Source organism: Protomyctophum parallelum, assembly GCF_964188405.1.
Source record: "Protomyctophum parallelum genome assembly, chromosome: 1".
Taxonomy (NCBI): domain Eukaryota; kingdom Metazoa; phylum Chordata; class Actinopteri; order Myctophiformes; family Myctophidae; genus Protomyctophum; species Protomyctophum parallelum.
Window position 1 is genome coordinate 76,927,143 of NC_139697.1, and position 16,195 is coordinate 76,943,337.

A 16,195-nucleotide genomic window follows, 5' to 3' on the forward strand; every position below is an offset into this window, starting at 1 on the left:
TGCGTGCGTACGCATGCACAATGCCATGCAGTTGTTTGATGACCAAAAGGTTAAAATACAATTTTGCGTTTCTCTTCCCTGTCTTCTCGTCGTTCTTTTTCAGAGTACAGTCCACCAAGTCTCTTCACCCAAAATAGCAGATCTACAAGCTCACAACGTGGGTGTGAGCTTGTAGATCTGCTATTTTTGTCTCCACCAGGCCGAAGGCATGGGGGGGAGAGTATGTTTTGCACTCCGTCCGTCCGTCCGTGTGTGTGTGTGTGTCCGTCCGTCCGTGTGTCCGTGAGCAGCTAATCTCGGCCACCGTTAACCCGGTCGATGCCAAATTTTGCACACACACTTCCTGGATGCCAACGATGAACCTCTGCCCCAAACTTTCCAGAACGGCCTGTTATAGCGCCACCAGGAGGCCGCTTTGTGCAAAAACAGGTTTTTGCACAGTACACCTACAGATTTTGTCCAAACATCGCGCAAATTGGTACACAGTCTCTCTAGAGCCATTCAACGAAACGGGTCTTTCAGATTTCTCAGACTCCATCCTGATTGGTTAAGATTGGCTTCCAAAGTTCACAGGAGTGCTCAGTTTCAAACAAAATGCTGCAAATCATGAACACATCGCGTGATTTCCGTGAAATTGTGCACGCACATTCCCACTAGGCCGAGGAAGAAATGCCACATGAACAATTTCAACTCAGCCTCAAGGTGGCGCTATAATTGGCCGAAAAGTGTTTTTACCTCTAACTGCACGGATCTGTGGATAACTTTGTATGCCAACTCCCTAGTTTACTTTTGTTGCCCTTTTATCCAACCACCAGATGAAGGCAAGCTGCAATGTCCTACATTCCTATCCTGGTGGAGACCTGTGGTTTGGTGGAAGTTGGTGAATGTTCCCCCCAGAAAAGGAGTGGTTAAACGCCAAGCATAAAAGTTATTTTCTGTCTGTCTGTCTGTCTGTCTGTCTGTCTGTCTGTCTGTCTGTCTGTCTGTCTGTCTGTCTGTCTGTCGTTCATTTTCCTCATAGACATTTCAAAAAGTATTTATTTAACGACTGGTAGGTTACAACACTTTTTTTCCCTTGTTTTTCTTCTTTGTAATTATTTGTTTGGTCCAAAATATTGTGTTTAATGTCATGATTTGTCACGACTCGAGTTGGCTTTGTACGACACTTAAAAGGTCTTTAAATAAATACTTTTTGAAATGTCTATGGGAAAAATGCATTGGGAATTATTTCCTGGGCCTGGCGTCGTCATGAAAGGGGGCGGGACTTCCTCTGTCCTCATCATCGTCAGCTTCAGCCACACCTGTGCTGCACTGCCAGTGCTGTCCTCCCCTTCCCCAGTGGTCATTTATCCATTTGCAGTGGTGGAAAAAGTACTCACCTTTTTACCTAAGTAGAAGTATCAATACTGCAACATAGAAATACTTTAGTACTACTTGAGTAAAAGTATTGGCATCAAAATATACTTATAATAAAAAATCATTTGAAAATAGCCGAAATATGCCGGTATACAGTGCTGAAGTGGTTAGTGCGTTTTGTAATAATATTATAAATCTACAAAGTAACCAGTAACTAAAGTTTTCAAATAATTGTAGTGGAGTAAGGATTTGCCGCAGAGAAGAATAGGTAGAAGTAAGAAATTGGAAATACTCAAGTAAAGTACAAATACCTTTTACAGTACAATAATTAAGTAAATGTAGATACTGTATGTTGCACCATTCTTCCTCGCTCGCTTTCATTCTTTCTTGCCGTCCTTTTTCATTCCTGTTCCGTCTTTTGGCATGACCCTCTGCGCACGCACGTTCTTTATCCAACTCCTCTGTAATGGCGTTGGATTGTAAAGGAGGTTCCCCTGACAGAGCGCGGTATTGTGATGTGGAAAGCACAGAGTGTCCTCGCTCCTTAAACTCTTACAGATGGCCGACACTCGCAGACCCGGGAAGGCCCCGTCGGAGCAAAAACCAGTGGAAATATTAAAATGACACTCGCTTCTCCCTTCCTTCTAGGCCTCACGTGCTTCATGGATTCCTCACGCGCGCGCACTCGCACACGCGTTTCCTCATTTCCTCCCGTTTCATGTCTCATGTCTCATAATGTCATTAACTTTCCTTCCTGTGTTCGACTCCCTTTAACTGCTTTACATCTTGATTTATACTCGCACGGCAAGAAGGATCTTGAAAATCTTTTAAAATCCTATACTGACAACTGACATAGCCCACAACAGATAGGCAAAAAGCACTCTTGTGTGTCCGTCCTGAAGACCAGTGACAGTGACATGGATGGCCCGCGTAGCTTTTTACCCCATCTACAGCAGTGGTTCCCAACCTTTTTAGCCCAAGAGAAATGTAATACCTCCCCGGGACCCAAACTAGTGCTCACATGTGACGCGAAGCGACGCGTTGTGATCTTGTAGATTGACTATTTTCACTAATTCTATGGAATCTCTTTTTTTCATTCCTTCATTCCTTTTGAAATAATAATAATTAAAAACAAAATGTAGGTAACAATAAATAAAAGGGACCCATAAAAATGTGTGTCCCAGTGTTTGGGAACCAGTGAGCTACAGTATTTCCTCTTGCCCTCTAACTGTATCTGAACTGCTGTGCTGCCTCTGGTTACTGAATTTCCCTCACGGGACCTATGAAGTTCTTACCTGATCTCATCTAGCTTCCAGGCATCCAAAAAGACAAGTATTGCATAATGCATTGCATTGAAATAGACATAAAGCAGGTTTCCTTGTTGTCAGACTAGTAGCAGAGCGCTCCATGAATTCGCTGAACTGAAACCTGCCACAGTGGGGAGTGGGGAACAAGGGAGGGCACGTCTACGTTTTGAGTAATTTGTCTCGTTTTGTACATTTTTAAGTGGCCACATTTCGATGACTGCAGACAGAGTCTTTCAACCTCAAGTCACCTCTTCAGACACCACCTGATCCTTCAGCACTCCTTATTTCTTTCTATCAGTACCGTTTGCATATTCATGGTATCATTTAAGTTATCATTATTGTTTTCTTTCTCTCTCTTACACAGTCCAGAGCAAGTATTATGCAGTAGAAAAAACTGATCTGGGGTAGTATGTGTCCTGTTCTCTCAACAACACTGTTGTGATTGTGAATTGATGGATTTACAGTAAGTTATAGATGTTTCACGGCTCAGTGGAGAGTGACGATAAATGTGTGTGTGAGAGAGAGAGAGAGAGAGAGAGAGAGAGAGAGGGGGGATGACATGAAATATGGGTCATGTGCTGGACTCGAACACATAATAACATGATTATAGTACAGTATGTGTGTTAACTGAGCCAGTAGGGCACACACACACATACACACTGGGCATTCATATCATATGAGATGACGCCGCCGCTGGGCTCAGTAAATCATGGGACATTAATTTATTATGGCTGAGTGTCGCAGCCAGATTTTATTTTTGTCCAGACTTGCTGGTTCCTTTGACTCCCTCGCTCTCTCTCTCTGCTCTCTTTTGTTTGTCGCATCATGTGTCTGTGATGTTTTAATAGCCACATGATGAACCGTATAGCGTCTGTATTCTGGGCATGTGCTAACAGGCGGACATTTGGGGGAAACAGGCCAACATTCTGTGAAATAAATAGTCAGAACAGAAGTATATAGGGTTTAAGTGGTTAATATTTCCTACGAGGAGGTGTTCCGTGTTCAAAGTCAACGGCGAGATAAAGAACACGTGTGACGGGCGAGTGCTTCGTCCTCAGGAGTCAAGGGCACCGTTAAGTTTATGACGTTCACGCTTGGCAGCGGTTTAAACACTGCAGAGAGTGTACACCTGTTACTGTGCTGGTCCACTGGCTCTCAGAGCCCGCCGACACCTGCTGTTGTTGTTAACACACTGTCAAATAGACTGTGTCCTTTTAACTCGTTGAGACCTGAGGCCTATTCTACAAAATTGCCTTCTAAATCAGTCGTTCTCAAAGTTTTACGTGCCAAGGACCCCCAAAATGATATGTATTTGGCCGCAGACCCCCCTCCCCATCAGAAGTGAAGAGTTGTGTTAAAGCTTAGCTCTCAGTCAAGAGATCTTACTGGTCAGGATTTTTCTTTACTATTATAAAATAAAGTGTAAAACATGGGCCCAAATGGCTTAGACTGGGTTTTCATTTGAGTCCGGGTTTTTTCTCTCCCCCTAAAATTTGCACCAGGGATTTTACTGTGTGCTGTACACCCAGGCATGACCATTAGTTTCCTGCCCTAGCATGGAAGTGGAGAAGACGCTTTAGTGGTTTCCTGTGGTAATAATGTCAAAACAACTTACAAAGTAAAATAAATGGCTTGTTAAAAAAACACAAGGGAGAGCACATATAGGCTTGGGCGATCCTTTCTGTTTTCATATTGTGATTCGTGGCCATTAAAAATGTCCGATACACAATAACATTGCTAGGGGACAGCGGGAGTAGGAGGGGTCATGTAGGTAGTGTCATATACGTCTAGGTAAATATTTACCCATGCATGAGTGTTAGAGGAATTATATGGTAATGTGGGTTGTGGACGGTATTACATGTGTTTTGGTTTTGAAACAAAGATGGACATACCTGTGGCTTACTTACAGTAAAACGGGCGATATTTTAAAAGTCAGTGTTGGTGTGGGTCGTACAGCAACATGTACGTATACCATCCATACGTATGTTGGCGAGGCGGCATGTGAACAATGGAGATGTGGTTGTGTGGGGGTCTGGTTTGCGGTGGTGGAAAGTAACTAAGTAGATTTACTTAAGTACTGTACTTAAGTACAATTTTGAGGTATTTGTACTTCTAATTTCCAATACTTTTACTTCTACTCCACTACTTTTCAGGGCAAAAATTCACTACATTTATTTGAACACTGTCTGTCGCAACGTATTGTGATCTTGTAGATCTGATACTTTCAAAAGATTTTTTATACGTTGGGACATTCTGCACAACGAGTACTTTTACTTGTTTTAAAGTCTGACAAGGTGTGCAGATTCTAGACTAGCTTTTATAGAACACTCTTAGTTAAATATCACCTTGGGAAAAAAACCTATTGTGATGTTCCCTTAAATCTGTGACATATTATCAATTCTATCGCCAATCAGGACAATCTTATAAATCAATCTACTGTGTAATAAGCCCGTTGAAAGACAGTTGAAAGCCAACTGTGAAACAGTCCCTGCCTTCACTTTTGCTTGAACAGCGGTGGTTGTACTGTGAATAGCCTTCGGGGCAATAAATGTTTCAGTGCAGCTGGGCACGGCCAACACTTAGTGTGTTAATTTGTCTTCTCTAGGAGTGTTGAGCAGTCATTTGAAGTGTATTACTAATACACTGTAACCCTTTATTCAACTGAGAGTTTTATTGGTGTTTCCTGTCTCAGTGGGCACTTACTGTAAGGTGTATAAGGCCGTTGTAGTGTTCTGTATGCCCTCTGTAGTACAATGAATACACTACAGTTACATGTCTATCTTGTCAATGGAATACTGGACATAGCACATACCATTGGCTATCAAGTGATGACACTTAAGTACTGCTGCATTCATAAGGTCTACCAAAGATGGCTTCTTTATTGGAACACTCTCACTCCCATACTGTACTGCCACTCTGCGGCACACAGCCCCTCAATGTACATGTGACCAGTTCCAGCGCTCTGGCCCACTCATGGCCATCATTGTCATTCTTCCGTTTCTTACACGCCACAGTAGGCTGTTAGAGCGGAAAGGGTTGGTGTCATGGCAATGGAGAAAGGGAGGGATACAGGAGAACGCGTGATCGAAGGCATTTTACCTGCAGGCATCTGTCAGGCGAGAGGAATTCAGCTGTGAGTGTTTCCAGTGAGAGAGAGAGGGAGAGAGAAAGCGATCTGAGTTGTCAGACAGGAGAGATGATAGGTTTAGAGGTGGAGAAGGAGCGATTTATAGATGAATGAATGGGCCGATCGTGTGATGAATGAGGCAGAGAGAGACATCGTAACGTCTGACAGGGAGAGAAAAAGAGACGGGGAGCTTTGTTGGAAGTATAGGTGAGAGAGGGGAAAACAAACTGTTTACCATGAAGCCAAATTAAACGGACTAGAGCGGTGCCCGTTGGGCACTGGCCTACTTGGGACGATGCAAGTTGGAAATACACACGTACGTACGTACGTACGTACGTACGTACGCACAGAGACTTGGTGCATTTATAGATTTAGGTGAAAGGTTATTTTTATAGAGGTTATATACTGCTTATAGGTTTAACGTGATGATGTAGATGTGCGTGCGTGCGTGCGTGCGTGCGTGCGTGCGTGCGTGCGTGCGTGCGTGGCAGCATTTCCTGCCATCCCTACTACTGAACCCTACTACAATTTAAATTTATTTTTGCTCAATTACAGAAGACGTAAACCATGAAAATGTATACAAATTCTAGCCAAGCAAACCGTGAAGCATGTTATATCGAAGCACTGGGCTGTGACTGAGAACGTAAGTGTGGCATAAATACTTGTAGTTGTAGGAGACAATATTCACATTCTTGACATGATCCTAGTGTAGGATAAGTCCTTTTAACGTACCATATGTAGACACTCTTTTATCTATGATAGTGCCATGAACGTCCTCATGCAGTCTCTCTGAATGCATTCATGACATGATTCATGTCTCTAGAATAGTAGTAGAATCATGCGTCATGTAGTTTCAGTTAAGTCATCCTTTCTTAGTTAATGATCTCCTGGAGTTCTGTCTGAGTGAGCGAAGAGCAGACAAATGCGTCATTAAGCTCATTTAGCTCAACCAGAATGCTTTGCATTACTTTTTTTCCCCTCTTTTTTTAAGATATTTTTTTGCGGCTTACGCCTTTTATTGTTTTTTTGAAGGGACAGACAGTAGGCTGACAGGAAACGGGAGAGAGATGGGGGAAGACATGCAGTAAAGGCCGTGTCGGGCTCGGGAGTCGAACCCGCGGCACACTGCGACTGGATTACCAGTCGGGTGCTTTGCATTACTGTATCTTTTTGAGGCCAGGTTGATATAGTAGAAAGCTGAGTTGGCAGTGAAGCCAGATTTATATTTCACCGTACGACAAATACGCCAGCAAAAACAACCGATAGTAGATGCCATGTTCGGTGTGTACCTGGAAATTGATCAGAGACTTCCTCATTCTTCATGTCACATTCCTGTAATCATTGGATTATGTTAAGTTACACAGTGACATCTGCTTTGCTCATACTGTAGGGCGTAGGCCTACGTGCGTGTGTGACCAATTATTTCACTATGGAGTTTAATTTGCAACGTCAAGCTGAGCACATTTGATAAATGAAATACCTCTGATGTGCAGATCAGAGATATCTGGGGCTTTGCTTTCACAGTGCGCCTCGAGTCGTGATATGAATCTCGTCCTCATCGTATCGGCTATCTTGTCTTTCTTGATTATTATGTCAACATCATAACATCATTTGCAAATGTGCCTTTGGTAAGTGTGGGTCAGAGAAGCATGAGCCTGACCGAGGAGGGACCTGTCAGGATGATAAGTCATCATCAATCATCAATCATCAATCATTGGTTAAGCACCGGAACCTCCATATTTTGGGAGGAACATTTGCAAATACAGCCCAGTGTGTTTTCTTTTTTACAGCAAATATCTTTTTAGTCATAGTCTGTATGTCTTGCATGTTTTCCTCTGCCATTGGTGTGTGAATGTGTGTGTGAATGGGTGAATGTAATGCACAATCTAAAGCCCTTTGGATAAAAGCACTATATAAATGCACCATTTACAATTTACCAAGTCTGTACCATGATGATAGATAGGTGCTGCAATGGAAGCTGTTCCATGACGCACTGGATGCACGCACGTCGCACACACACACACACACACACACACACACACACACACACACACACACACACACACACACACACACACACACACACACACACACACACACTCGCCTGCAAACACTCTTTTCCCCCAGAGGAAAACAGAGCTTATACACTCCCAGAACGCTGCCTAAGGCATTGTTTCAATATCACACTTTTCATCAATCAACTGCTTATATAAGTGCATACCCAGCACGGCCTCCATCCTCTCCTTGGGTGGCTCAGTGAAGTCACAGATACCTACACTCTTCGGAGTTAAATTAATTCAGAGGCTTTTCTTGCGCATTGCTATCACCTGCCGAGTAAGCCTGCTGAGCTAGCTGTAATCTATGTCTACTATAGTTTTGGAACAACTGGCTTTCCTTTTCATTTGTGAGGGATTTTGTAAACTTCGCTAGCAGGCGTCTCTGTGCCTGCGTCACACCGCTATTCAATGTGTAGCTGTCTACAGAACAGATATGTGTGGTTGTCCACAACCGGAGGGCATTATTTAAAAGAATCACACCCGTGTAAAGTGAGGGGCGCTCATCATTCAACACATACATCATACATCACATTCCGTGCTCAACCAATAAAATCATCACAAATGTCATTCAGGCCAATCACAATTTGCGTCCTCACTTTTGTCTGCAATGTTTGTGTTTACACAAAAGTCCTCACTATTGTCTTCAATGTTTGTATTTACACACTTTTGTTTTCAATGCAGACCCTGAAAGCGGGACAGTCATAGAAGGGTTAGCGCCCCTCAAAAAGACCCCCCCCCCTTCCCATCACTTTGTAATGAAAGCACCTTGTTGGGCTTCTATTTTGTCAATGAGCACCTCTTACCCAATAGGCTCTTTGGCTCGAGAGCTGTTTTAAATGGTTTGATATGGTATGATGATAATGCATCATCATCCATGCAGCATCCACCTCCTCTGCTCATGCTCAGTCCCAGAGGTTAGAGCTCCACATTCACAGCAGCGGCTCATTAACTACTGTATGTAGAATGTATGAATGAATTTATGAGGTCCCACAGGAAGCCTTCTGTAATTTGTTGACTGCTAGAGAAGGTCTAAAGTGCTGTATCTCAGTGACACACTACTTAATGCACACACACGCGCCCCACACACACACACGCATGAACCCCATCCATCCATCCAGGCAGTACTTACTCCCAGCACATGTTTGTTTGCGGCATGGCAAGCAGCGCTAAGCAAGCTATAACATCGCCTCACATCACGACACAACACGGTGTTAACTTGTAGATCTGTTCTTCATGGCAAACAACAACCTCATGCGAATGTATTCTTATAACCACATGAACCCTTGCATCCCTGCTCTGGGTATGTCATAATAATAGGTGAACATTTGGTGAAAATAGGCGGACGTTCAGACAAAATAGCCGTTGCACAAGCTCACAACGCGTTGGTAAAGACAGAAGGGTATAGACTATACCTTTCTGTCTTTACCAACGCGTTGTGAAAGAAGGAGGCCAAGTACAGACCCCTCGGGGATGCTGGTAAACTAAGCATATCGAGTTTTAGTGGCTAATGAATAACCTGTCCTTGAATAAACGGATGCGAGTGAAGCAGCTCATTTGCATAGTGACACTGTGTTTCTGCTTCAGGTCCACTCCGTGCATGAGCCTGCCTGTGGAAGAGCAAACAAGCTGTGTGTGCGGTTGTGCCTGTGCGTGCATCTGGGTTTTGCATGAGTGTGTGCACTTGCATGTACGTGTTTATGTGGGTGTAGCGTGTGCTATATGTTATGTTTGTGTGCAAGGATGGGATGTGTGTGCGAACGTGTGCACGGGCACGCGGCGTGACTGTGTATGCTCCCTCTCGCCTCTGTCCCGTCCGTTCCCTGTGGCCTCAACTGTTTGTTAAGAGAGAAAATATTTTAATTGAATAGACTTCCCTGCTCTGGCTGTGAAACCTCATTACGGGTCCCACTGTGGAAGGGAGAGCAGGGAGAAGGTAGTTTCCCTGAGGGAGATGGGGAGGGGGGGGGCAAGATAAATGCCACTCAGACACATCCTCAGGGTGAAAAGGCAAAAAAATGGCAAGAATGGAGGATAATATAAGGAAATGAGAACAATAATTGGCAGGACTGCACCCTTAGGTTATGGAGGAAGAGGAAGAGGGAGAGTGAACTGTCTGTCAGGAAATTCACAAGACGGTGAAACATTATTTTTGTCTGGACCTGCGAGGGAGGATCAGCTGTCCAGCTCTATATGTCACTGACTGACTGACGGAGTCACTGTGTGATGAAGTTCACCAAGTTGATTCCAGGTTGTGGGATGCAGTGAGGGCAGCCTATGGGCTCCTGGACTGAAGCTATACGCCTCTGCAATTAGGCCTGTCACAACTATCACATAATTGTTTAATCATAATTGTAATTATTTTTGTCATAATCATTTCCGTGTTGGGAAAGAAATCGCACATTCTCAGATATTTTCCAGTAATGACAGAAACTATTATCTACAAGCTTACAACATGTCACTTTGTGACGTGTTGTAAGCTTGTAAATCAGCTATTTCCGCTGTTTTAAGTTAAATTATTATTAAATTTAAGTTATCTGACATATCTGCCCTGTACAATTTGTGATTATGAAGCCTAAAAACCAAACAGAAAATACATTCACATTTATATATTCCAATGTTCATATATTCCAAAAACACAATTTAATTGTTAATCGCAATTATTAGTGTGCCAATTAATCGTCAATTTTGTAATCGTGACAGCCCCGCTTTTGAAAACAAAGTTAGATCTGAATATATAGGGAACATTTTTTTTTTTTTCAAAAGCGACTTAAAAGAAGCCACTGATGTTGATGTTGTGTGTGTGTGTGTGTGTGTGTGTGTGTGTGTGTGTGTGCGTGTGCGTGGGCGTGAGCACGCACATGCATGAAAGGAGTGTGTGTTCCACCTTGTAGGTGGCTGTTGTCAAGGTGACACCATGGCAACCATCAGGCGTTGCACCAGGAAGAGAGTCTTTGGTGGAAGAACAGTTTTTCTATTTATCTAAAGAGGCGCCACTTTTTCCATTCCATAGAGAAATGGTTGTAGCTATAGAAAATTATAGTGAGACAGTAAATCTTGATGATGATGATGATGACTTGTAGAGTGAGGATAGATGGATGTTTGTAGCAAGTTTCTGTCTTTTAAGCCATAAAGACCTGAGGCCGATTCTACAAATACCTTCTTACAGTAGTTCTGACACTTTAAAGATCTTTCTAAAATGTTAAATGATTATTGCTTTAATAGCCAACGCTGACATCTAAGATGCCACGGATGCATTCCTGCGGTCTGACTGGGTTCAAAGTGGAAAAACGTTCTGCTGTAATTATCGCTCCCAATCATAGTGTCGTGTTTGTTGTGTGCAAGTAAATGCACACAACTTCCAATCATGATACAAATGACACGTCACGTCACAGGATTTTGCTAAAATGCTAGCAGAAGAAATGAACACTTCGGGCTAGAACCCCTAAATCAGTGATTCCCAAACGTCTAAGGTCCCTGCACACAGAGAGCGTTTTTCAGATTTTTAGCAGCGTTTCTCCATCGGTTTTCCGAAAAACGCGTCATGTGTGCAACCACCTTTATGCCCGTAACCCAAAAGAGAGATTAGGCGTTTCCCTGGGATCCACACTAGTGAAAATAACAGACCTCCAAGCTCACAACGTGCCGTGTCGCATTATGAGCTTGTAGATCGGCTATTTTCATGACTTCTTAAACATTCGTTTTCTAATGTATGGCATTTCTTAGATTTTTATTTTATTTCTTCCTGAAATTACTGAAAAAAAGATCATTGAGTTTTAGTTTTGTTTTTGGGAAACAGTACAAAACTACAAAACTCAAGCGATCCATTGAACTCCGGTGGTGCAGTCTGCAGGCACAGAGTGCACGTCCATGCAAACTGACAGCTTGAGCGTTGATGCCACAACAAGGCGCGCTTCTCTCTCTCTCTCTCTCTCTCTCTCTCTCTCTCTCTCTCTCACTCTCTCTCTCACGCAGCCACTTATCAACAGATCTGCCACGACTGCGGCAGGTAGAGCCACAGGCGAGACGCGATGTCATTTATCACCTCTGTCAGTTAAAACACTGCAAAGTCAGCAAAAGTCGCTTGTCTGTGTTTTTGCATTGTGCGATCAACATCGTTTTGTCGTTGGCCAGGCTTTTCCTGCTCTACTATGGTTGTATAGAAGACAATTCTGGAAAAAAAGCTATTGATTAATATTGATTATGTCTTAGCTAGGGATGTCCCGATCACGTTTTCTTTGCTCCCAATCCGATTCAGATCATTAGATTTTTAGCATCTGCCGATACTGATTTTTCCCGATAGTACAATCACAGACAATATCCAGTCTAATATCCTGATATGGATAAAATATTGATACTAGGGATGTGCCAATCACGTTTTTTGGCTCCCCTTTCCAATTCCGATCATTTGCAAATGACGTGATCGGCCCTGGGGACAACCCTAGTCTTAGTATACTGTATCATGTGTAGGCCTACTGTGCATAGGGGAAAGGTTGCGTAGACACATAAGCTGATTTGTGCTTAGAAAGATCTCATTTTCAATCCGTCGTTAGCTTTGTTACATCACTGCAGCCGGCTGTGCGTGCGTGCGTGCATGCATGTGTGTGTGTGTGTGTGTGTGTGTGTGTGTGTGTGTGTGCGTGTGTGTGTGTTGTGTGTGTGTGTGTCCCAAAGGGATGGGGGGATGGGGGTGGCAGTGATGTAGTGGACTAACAGGGACTAGGCACATGGGAATGCTAGGAACAATGACACGTGCCTGTGCCATGCACAGAGAGCAAGCCATACACACACACACACACACACACGTGCGCGCGAACGCACTACAGACAGACCTTTGCTCTTGCTCTTAAAGGCAGAGAGCCATTAAGCACAGGCCAACAGTCAAGCTAATCTATATACTGTGTATATATATATATATATATATATATATAGAGAGAGAGAAAGAGAGAGAACTATATTATTGTGTGCAGAAGTATATAATACTTAAATGGTTAATCAGTTTGTTGTATATATATATAGAAAACGTATATAAAAAAACTCATTCTGGCCGGGCCGGCCTAGCGGTCCAGGCACCTAGGCTGGTATTCCGTCCACACAGCGTGTCACGGGTTCGAGTCCGATCCCGATGACCATGGCGTCCCCCCCCCCCCCCCCCCCATTAATCTGGCCGGCTCCTGTCTACCTACTATACATCTATCAATAAAGGCAAAAATCCCCCAACATATCTTTAAACATTCTTTAGTATTTGAAGTCCACGTATTTGATCATAGTGCTACCAGTAAAGACATTTTGAGATGCCCTGAATGATACCTTTTGAAGTAAACCGTTATCTCTCGCTTGTCAATGGCCAGTAAATATCAAGTATTAGTCATCTAGTACTGCTGGCAAAGATGTGATCTGATTCCCAGCCAAGATCCAAAGGATGTTTTAAAATATTTTTGTAAAGTTTGTCTGCTGTTTTCCTGACAGATTACATTTGACAGGACAGGAACACAGATGTAACCATGTTCCAGTAAGCTGCAAAATGATACAATTGTGAAAATAGCTGATCTACAAGCTCACATCGCGCCTTGATGCGACACGCTGTGAGCTTGTAGATCTGCATTCCCAGCATTCATGGCTGGAGGGGATTCTGTTTTGTGCTGTCATGCAAGTATTTGCATTTTATTTTTATAATGACATGCCCAAAAAAGAGTCCAGATTGAACGTGGTTAACCATAATAACCATAAACCCCGACAACTCCCAGTATAACACACACACAGTCGCACGCACACAGTACTCTATTAATGTGCCTATCTTGTCTACTTTACAGATCAATCTACGGCTCATTTTGGTCAGCGGGAAGACAAAAGAGTTCCTTTTCTCTCCGAACGACTCGGCGGCAGACATCGCCAAACATGTCTATGACAACTGGCCAATGGGTGAGTAGATGGAGCAGTGTTAGAAGTTTAGAACTGACACAACAATAGCAGTAACGGGGGCCAGTGTTGTAGTCCAATGGTTCCCAAACACTGGGTCGGGAGTTCGGGACCCATTTGTGGGTCGCGGACATATTGTTATGGGTCCCCTTAGTTTTTGTTTCCTACGTACATTTGTTTTTTAATTATTATAATTTCAATACATTTTCAAAGAACATTCCCAAAAAAGCTAAAGTTCTCATGAATTAATAGGAAAATCCATTTTTTTTTTCAGTAATGTCATTAAATCTAAGAAATTCCATAAATTAGAACAAATATTTAAGTGACTAGTGAAAATAGCTGATTTACAAGCTTGTAGATCTGCTATTTTCACTAGTTTGGGTTCCAGTCAAATATCTCATTTCTGTTTTGAGTCACGGCTAAACGTTTGGGGACCACTGTTAAGTCCAATTGTTCCCACACTTTTAATCTCAAGAGCCAAAAAATGTGGTGCCGCGACCCCCGGCCAGGAATCCAAACTGACAAGAAAATACATTAAGGTTGCTGTCGGGAGGAATCTCCAGGTTTGTGTTTTTTCGTAAATTAATGCCCTACTACTTGATCATACTACAGCACAGCGTCACACAAAAGCATCAACAATAGAACATCTTGAGCTATTTTTTTATCTGAATCCTGAAAAATAACAGTTTTGGACATTTTCACCCGTTTCCAACGGTTTCCACCCGACAGAGATTATTAGTCATTTAAACCCGATTAAGAGATATGCTATTTTCACTTGCACAAATCTGAACAAGCTTTTTGTTCTTTAAAATGTTTTGTAGGAAACATAAAATGAAAAGGGATATTTATTCGCAACCCAATAAAAACGTGTCTGTGACGCAAAACCGTGTCCCGAGACTCCCGACCCATTGTTTGGGGAAAAACTGGTGTCGTCAATGATATACGAATGTCAAGTACACTGTCCTACACAGGAAAAGCAAGTTTCAGTGGTCACAAAGTCAACAATATTTATGTTTTATGGCTATTCCAATTACACCCATAAATGTGACAAAACAATATTCTGCCTCAAGCATGTCTCAAGCAACCAAACCCACCAGCACCCTAGCCTCCCTATTATGGGGAGAACATTACACATCGTGTCGCAATTCGACGTGTCGTGTGCTTGTAGACGGGCTATTTTGGGCGAACAGATTCTCCATCTTGCGCCACCCCTTCCCCCTTATCCCTAAACGTATTTGCCATTTTTTACTATTTTAAAACATTTAAAAATAGTTCAACTAGCCAATCTCGAATCTTAGCTTGTAGATCGGCTATTTGTACTATTTTAAAATGTTTTAAAATAGTAAGAAATGGCAATTAAGTTTACTAACATACCTAGTATTGAGCCCTGGGGGGCCCCGGTTAACAAAGTATATACGGTTTAAGTGGTTCATTTGCTTGTACAGGAAATTAACTATAGAGCCTTTATTTAACTTTTACTACTGTATGGCTGTGTGGTTGTGATCGTTACAAAAACACTCTACAGCAGTGATTCTCAAACCTTTTAGCCTGTGACCCAAAAGACAGGTTACCGGTATATGTTTGAAGAAAAGAGAGGTTATATGTTTGCCTGATGATAGCACATCTACAAGCTCACGTTGTAGATGTGCCATATTATGGAGCGTGTCACGAGGCGTGATGGACTGACGGCCATATATGGTGGCGTGACGTGTCACGAGGTGTGACGGACTTACAGCCATATATATTAGTGGCGTGACGGACTGACAGGTTTTTTCATAGTAATCTGCGACCTACCGTCGCAATTAAAAACCAATTGTAGGAAACAAACTAAGGGGACCCATAACAATGTTTGGGAAACAATACTACTATGCTCTACTACGCTACTCCTCCTCACACTCCTGTGCAGCTGACCCCGTGCCAGCTTGTACAAGAAAATTAAAACATAATTCATTGTTTGGAAGACATTTTCAGTGGCGGACGAGTAGCAGGTAGTTGGAGTATGACAGGACATTGAATTAGGCTCAGGCAGCTTATGCGCTCGGAAGAAGTCAGGATAAACTCGATTGGCGCAGCCAGCGAGGAAGCGTTGCAGCCTCAATGAGATTATAGCGTTTGCCCTCTGCACGTTGCATCGGGGGCTCGGGGTCAATTTGATTCCCATTTCCGATGTGCGGGGTCGGTTTTGGGAAGTGCACTGCGGAATTCTGTGTTAATTCGTCCATTAGTGACTTCAGAGTCATATTGACGCACAGTGTAAGCCCTGTGTTTTGCTTTTGCCTAGAGTTGGGTTCTTCAGCACTGCACTTCAGCCTGTAGTGAAACACTAACACCTTGTACTGAGTCTGGAGAGAGTCCACATCTGGTGGCCAGACCCCCCCCCCCCCCCTGCTCCCTTCTCCCTCTGCTTTTAAACCCTACTCCTTTGTCTTAGG

The 16,195-nt window shown here is 43.1% G+C and overlaps 1 protein-coding gene across 1 annotated transcript in view; it reads left to right on the top strand.

Annotated features, from left to right (window-relative positions):
- Positions 1 to 16,195, top strand: part of ubl3a (ubiquitin-like 3a) — a 44,848-nt gene that overhangs the window by 18,942 nt on the left and 9,711 nt on the right. Inside the window, exon 2 of the mRNA XM_083777908.1 lies at positions 13,658 to 13,766. Coding sequence (XP_083634034.1) covers positions 13,658 to 13,766 — 109 coding nt within the window. The remainder of the gene's footprint in view (positions 1 to 13,657; positions 13,767 to 16,195) is intronic.